The following is a 7155-nucleotide window of genomic DNA, read 5'->3' on the forward strand; positions in this document are numbered from 1 at the left end:
TCATGGGATACAGGACCACCCAGATGGACTAGCCAACCTGACATCATGAAAAACAGCTTTCTTCGGGTAAGGGCACAATATCTGGTCCTCTGGCGTGTTGTCCGGCTTTGTTATAGTTACTGGCGAGCTTTCTGGGATTGTTCCGTTTTCAACCCAGAGTGTGAGTTGGTTGAACAGGGCAACTGGTTGGCCACCACGGCCACCCCAACAATGTCCTAGCCCTGGAACCAGGAAGTACCGGTAGAAGTCTGGAGCATCTGGCTGAAGTTCCAACACTTTCTGGTAGTACTCTAGCGAGATATTCGTCGGAATGGTTGGATCAGCCTTTTTGCCAGTCAATTCAGGTTCCTTATGTTGTAAGAACAATCGGCCCTGATAAACTTACTAGTCCATGGAAAGTTATCATTTTACCGCCAGCATCCCGGAACGCTGTCAGATCAGGATCATCAGAGCCCAGAAACGAATCGTACTGCTGTCTAAACGAGCGGTAGGCTCGCTCTAGCTCTTTGAAGGAGATCTTGGTAGTGCTCGAGTCGGGATTTTTACCAATGAAGTACCCCGTCAGAAGTTTAACGGCTACATTAGGTACCCCAGCACACAGACCGTCTTTATCGCAACTTGTTGAAGCACCTTTCGTGAGATCTGTGCCCATTTCCAAGCCATGCAAGTAGGTGGGTTCGTTTTCAGCGATCACAGGCCCCGTCCACATCGCATTGGCAACAGCCGCGGCCGCAGGACTGAGATTCGTGTAGTGTCCTAGAGAGGGGCAGTAGAATCTTGATCCCACATGATTGAAGGGATCGAATATCTTTTTGCAGTCGTTTGTATTTGCGATAATACCGTCCTGAACGCCGTCAAGTCCGTCGCAAGTAGAGATAGCCAGCGCTGTGAGTTCTTCTAACTCACATGGTTGGGGGTATTGTCCCGTGACGTCCATATATACTTTCGGCCACATAGTGTTGATAAATACCCCAGCCCAGTTTATCGCTGGCGCCGCTGCAATGATACCATCGTACGCAGTTGGGTATCGCTGGGCAAGTGTTGCTCCTTGTCGGCCTCCTTGAGAGCAGCCATTCCAATACGAGTATCTTGGTTCATGACCGTAGTAGCTTTTGATAAGATGTTTCGCGATTATTGCCTGATGCTGTTAGTAAAGGGTCTCTCAAGTCGCAATCAATTTCAAACCTCGTCATTCAATGTTTGTGAGCCAAGATCGTGAAGCGCGTAAAGGTTGGAGTTTCCGGGACTAATCAAAGCCCAGGTCGCTGGCCCAACAGCGTCTCCAAGCCCTGCGTCAGTAGTCACCGTTGCATATCCATCTGCGACAGCACCGGCCATGCCAGCGTAACTGAGTATGAACCGACCGGCACGCCATCCACCACCTCCTACAGCCTGGAGTTTCCCATTCCAGTCCTTTGTTGGAAGCCATGCCTCAACATTGACTATATCATCATGACCTGGATGGGTGTAAGACACTGTGACATTGCAGAATGATGCGTTATGGATGTCGATTGATGGCTGCGAGAATCTCCACCCCGAGGGAATCCAACCGCTGTAGTTTGTCACAACTGAGGCCTCTATTGAACGAAACTCTGCACCTAGCAGTGAGAGACTTGGAAATGTGTTAGAAACACATGGAAATGGAGTAACGAAGGGGCTTGAGTCATTTGCGGTTGAGGTCAGTCGGCCAATGGGTTTCTGTAAACCGGCCCCGTTGGAAGACAACGCATATGGATGAACTAATGCATCTACCATTGTTGATAGATATTGAAAGTGGACGGCTCTGTGCTACTTCTCGCTGGTCTTGTGATTCTTCCTTTATGTCGTGGTGGTTATCAGCTACATAGTAACATCCATGTTAATATAGTAGATGATGTAGAAGCTCACTTCATCCAAAGTCGATATTGTCGTTCATCGTTTGTTTCACATAGACCCTCCCTTCCCGAGCTCGCCGAGCTCCGAACAGACCTAAAGGTCCTTGCAGATCAGGATGATAGGTGTTGGTCGATTATGAATGAGAGGTGCATATAAACTTTTCACCAGATACAATCCCGTGTTTGAAACAAGGGGCCCCTGTCGCGATGAGGGCCATGAATCAGAGACCCTGCTGATGAAGAGTATTAACACCTGATAGTACTTGCTTTAGAAGACAATCTCTTGAGCCTACCAAAGACTCATATGTACAGGCTTTTTGAGATAACGACCAGAAGAGGTAATAGGCAGGACGCTTGTGCGTGAAATCACAATCCTGCAATATTTACAAACAACTCTTGATATGATAAGCAAATTAGGTCAGGAGAATCTTTCCGATAGAAACTCAATGACATTTTGCTTGAGAATTATAAGAGTCACTTTGGGCCATGCGAAAATCAGCACCACAGATTGACGTTGTGGATGTGTACAAGGTAACCCCTTTCTGTTCCACCAAGACAAAGCCCTCGTTCTCTGTCGATGTTAATCTAGAAATACGTCACGCGGAAGGCTACAAACCATTAAAATCAACATACATAATTATTTAGTGGATGGCTATGTTGAGTACATATGGGCTACTGTTCTATACTCTTCTCCCTCTAGACCTCTGTCTCTATAGTGTCTTGAGGCCTGAGCAATTCAGCTGGAGCGTACACGAGATGAAACCATCGCATCAAAACATCTATCAATACTCATCATGGTCAACATTGCCCGTTTCTATACTGAAAAGAGTAAGCTAGAGCCACAAAGCCTTAGATGCGCACAATAATATCTCATGTTTAGTCAAGCTCCAGCCAACGAAACGCCGACTTACATTCGAGCATCACTGAAGAAATCAAGAAGGTACAGTCACTCGGGGTTCTTTCATCTATCGGGAAGCTGGATGCAGTAAAAAACGGGCTTTTCCCTGCTTGTTCCCAGCCAACAACCTCTACTATGTTCGGTGGGAGCTAGTTATTGGCCAAACGATCATTATCTCTAAGTTTTAGTACATACAAAACAAGCCCAACAGTGTTTCTACGGGGGTACAATAAAATTATGCCAACCTGCAAGTGCAAATCTCATATTTTGACTTGGTCCAAATACGGTTCATGAGGGAGTGGCTAGCTTGAATGAACAGCCGGGTCTCTCAACTGCTGCTCCAGGCCAAAGGCAGTGACCGTAATCTTCTGCAGTAAGCCTATGTATGGTTTCAACTCTTCTGTATGATTCCATGTGAGTGTCGCCAGATCCAACAAGAGTAGGCAAAACTGTGCCACTCAAGGGTGTTGTAGAGGCCAGGCAGATGCATAGCCAACCACAGCACCGCTTTGAATCAGAGTCGAGCATACGAGCAAGTGTTACTCGATACAACCACTGCTTACTTTGCTGAGACTTTCTTTAACGACTGTGCTAATGATGTTCCTGCTTTTAAGTGAAACATCATTATGGCGGAGTTTTTAGATGCGGAACATAGCCACACATGAATCTTGGCGCGCATGGGCGCATCGACGAGCAAAGAGCACAGTGTATATATTTTGCTGTGTCAGCGGGTCCAACTCTAGGTTTGCCAAGCATATTTTGAGTTAGTTGCATGACTGATCCTGAGTGATGTTGGTGGCTCATGTCTTTCAATGAAAGAATATTTCCCATGACCAATTGACAGTAGCTTGCCTTTGAGAAATATGGCAATCTGTCCAGTAAAGCATCCTTGATATCCATTAACAATAGTGCTGAGCGATACAAAGCTCCGTCAATACCTGACCTGAGGCCGTCGAGTCGGCTCACGGAGTGAGCGAGAAACGTGCCGCAAGGTAGTTTTTCCAGTCACAATGTGGATATTTTCCGACTCGGCAGTCGAGCCTCGAGGATCTGCATGCGTCATTGAATGACGCTCACACTATGCCAAGTTCTTGGCCTGTTTGATAACCGTGATTCTCGTTGTGCCACCATACTGGCATACATTCTTGCCGTCTATGATATACCAACCCTTCTTTTAGTTTCCGTTTACATTACATTTACTATTTATGGTATCTTGTGAAAGCCCCCGGTTGGGATGTACAAAGAGATGCGCTTAGAAGTGAGGAGCGTTAAGGAAGAGACCCATGAGAACACCGCCAAGGGTTCCCGCGACGGGAATGGTCATGATCCAAGAGAAAACCAAGAGACCCACACGCTGGAAGTTGACGGCCTTGAGGGTGCCGTTGCACAGGCCAACACCAACAGTAGCACCGGTGATGCACATGGAGGTAGAGACCGGCAGAGAATACTGTGAGAAGACAAGAACGGTGATGGCGGCACCCATCTCCATGGAGGACCCACGGCTAGGAGAGTGGTAAGTAATCTTGTTACCCATGACTGTGAGTTGTTAATATCATATTCTTGTCAACGGAACCCAGAGTCAATCAACTTACCCTTCATGATGTTGTAGCCGTATGTGATCAGACCCAGAGAAATGGTAGCAGAAAGGACAGCGAGTTGCCAAACGGGAACGGGAGCTTTGGCGGCGGCAGCATCACCGGTACTCCAGGCAGAGTAGATAACTGCCCAAGGTCCGACCGAGTTACCGATATCGTTGGCGCCGTGAGCGAAAGACGCAGTGCAGGCAGTGATGATCTGGACAAAGGAGTAGGTGTGCTCCACCTCGTTGGGGTACTTGTGGGCGTTGGCGTAGACGCGCTTCATGCGCTCGCCCTCAGGAGTACCAGCAACACCAGTCTGAGCAGCGTGGATGTCGTAGTGGAGACCGTAGAGAGCACCGACAGTAATCATTGCGGGAATACGCTTAAGTGCAATCTTGATGTTGTGGAGCTCATAGATCTGACCAGCGCCGAAGGGGTTGTCGCGAAGAGTGCGCATAGCCCAGCCGAGGGGACCGCGCTTCTCGAGGAGCTTGGCGTGCAGCTTGACCTCCCCCTCAGCCTGAAGCTGCTTGTAGCTAGGACCCTGGCCAATCTCAGCGGCGGCCAACGACTTTTCATGGGGAATGTGCGTCTCCTTGGGGCTGTGAGGCTCCTTGAGGGGCTCGTCGTTGGACTCGGAGGACTTGACGGACTCGTGCGAGGGAAGGGTTTGCTGATCCTCATCCTCCTGAACAACAGCGTAGTTGGGAACCTTAGCCTTCTCCGCATCGGATGGAGCGGGGCGTTTGAAGAGAAGAGGGCCGTAGACAAAATGCCACCACTTGAGAGTGTAGTCCTTCTTGATGACCTTGGCATGGACAAAGGGAACGAAGAAGAGAGCGGACAGGAGGCAGAGACCAGCGCCAGTGCCGACAGTGACAGATGCGATATACCAAGCAGGCTTCTTACCCAGGCCCAGGTTGGGGGAGCCCTTGTAAACAATGGACAGGGAGCAGATGGTACCGGCGATAAGGAAGAAGAAAGGCGAGGTCCAGACAGCCCAAGGAACGGGGTTTTTGCGGATGTGGACGGTGAATTTGATAAGGCTGAAGATGATGGCACCGAAGCAGCCAGAGATGGCAGGGGCCATTGCCAGACCAGCAAAAATGGCACCGAGACCCTTGCCGTTGTTCCAGCCCCATTGGACCTTGTCGGCGCCGGCAACCGCAACACCTACACCGGCGACGGCAGAAACGAGAGAGTAGGTAGAAGAGACGTGGGCGGAGTGACGTGTGCACCACATAACCCAGGAAGAGGCAGCAGCCAAAGCGCAGGTGAAAGCAAGCATCTGAACACCGGGGTTGTTGTTAAAGACGCTATTGGGGATGATGCCGTTCTTGATGGTCTCGGCGGTGCGGGCACCGACGGTGATCGCACCGAGCATTTCGAAGATAGTACCGAAGATCATCGCTTGTCTGTAGGTGATTGATCTTGACGACACGCTGGTCGCCCAAGCGTTTGCGACATCGTCTGAGAGTTTAATTTTCGTTAGCGGCTGATATTGATGTTGCGCCAAAGCCAATCAACTAAGCAGGCAGCAGGAAGCGATGACTAGAGAGCTGCGACCCGGCCAGGTATCTAGCTTCTTGTCTGCTCACCATCCATCGAGGGGAGCACTCACTTGCACCGTTGTTGTATGCATCGAGCATAGCAAAGAAGGTGCCAATGGCAAAGATATAGTTGTACTGGTCGAGCGCCATCGTGGAGGACTGCTGCTGCTTGGATGTCGCTGGGCAAGCAGGTTGTTTGGTCTCGTTGAATGAGGAGAAGGGGTCGCTTGTTGGGGAAGACGGGACACTCCAGACAGGAAGACATACTGAGAGTGCGCATGATAGACCTTTTATGTCCTCTCTTGGCAGGTTAGTTTTTCAAAGTGGCGGTTTCCCCTTCGAACAGAGGCCAACTCTACCTACTCGGTGTCCTTGTCCATGTCTGCTTCGAACCCCCATGCTCAAGGTACATCTTTAACTAACCATGCTAAGCAACCCTTGGCCGGGCGAGTTTCCCCGCGTACATGGACACACACCCACCCTCATCTCACACCATACCATTCATCAGCTCGAGATTGGATGATGAACGATGGACCTTAATGTCACGGCGGACGGGATGCATCCAAGGATACTGTATGTGGTTAGCGTGCCAAGATGTCGGTATCCCTAGCACGCTAGCCTAGGTTCACCTAGCAAGCTTTATGTGGGCGAAAAATCTCATCCGGGGAGGATCTGGAGTCGGCGAATCACGTCACCCAAACTCTCCACGTGTAGCATCTGTTTGCCATCATCGTTTGACTTGGTCGTCAGCCCCCTGGTTATCAAGGTTACTTAAGAGCGTGCCAAGCCTTCTAATCGAATCTTGTTCGTTGCACACACTTGTGCATCTGGACTTTTCACATCGAACCCTCAACCACGATTTTTGTTTCTTAGACGTTGATCCAGTGGACGACTTGTCCCACTCACGCCTCCTGGCTCCTGAACTACCGTTCGACTTGCCTATAACGGAATGCCTCGCCGGTCTGTCAACATGGGCACCCACGTTTGCCTCTTTCCGCCAAGATCAATGATAAGAGTCAAAAGTGTCTCTCCAGGAACCAAGGGCCATCGTTCAGCCCCTTCTCATCTTCGAGCCACCCCAGTCGGACCAGCTTGTTTTTCTCACAGCCACTCCATCCCATCCGCCATTTCCCGCCAGATCAATGTTGGTCCGAAGTCTCAACCACCCGGAATGCGCGTTACAAGCACGTTGTGCAGGGTTTTGCTGCCAAATCCTACTGCGACTTATTCCTACGCAACCCGCTCTTGGCACG

The 7155-nt window shown here is 49.9% G+C and overlaps 2 protein-coding genes across 2 annotated transcripts; both read right to left on the minus strand.

Moving 5' to 3' along the window:
- Positions 1–1755, minus strand: GLRG_06246 (tannase and feruloyl esterase; the record flags this gene model as incomplete). Its single annotated transcript, XM_008096931.1, has 3 exons — positions 1–380; positions 412–1138; positions 1186–1755. 3 exons carry the CDS (start codon positions 1753–1755, stop codon positions 1–3), a joined length of 1677 nt encoding a protein of 558 aa, XP_008095122.1.
- Positions 1756–4024: 2269 nt separating this feature from the next.
- On the minus strand, positions 4025–6052 carry GLRG_06247 (phosphate transporter; the record flags this gene model as incomplete). The annotated part of the gene is made up of 3 exons (XM_008096932.1): positions 4025–4308; positions 4365–5822; positions 5974–6052. The coding sequence occupies 3 exons, from the start codon at positions 6050–6052 to the stop codon at positions 4025–4027; spliced, it is 1821 nt and encodes a 606-aa protein (XP_008095123.1).
- Positions 6053–7155: the final 1103 nt, after the last annotated feature.

The sequence above is a fragment of the Colletotrichum graminicola genome (genome assembly GCF_000149035.1).
Source record: "Colletotrichum graminicola M1.001 genomic scaffold supercont1.23, whole genome shotgun sequence".
NCBI classification, from domain to species: Eukaryota; Fungi; Ascomycota; class Sordariomycetes; order Glomerellales; family Glomerellaceae; genus Colletotrichum; species Colletotrichum graminicola.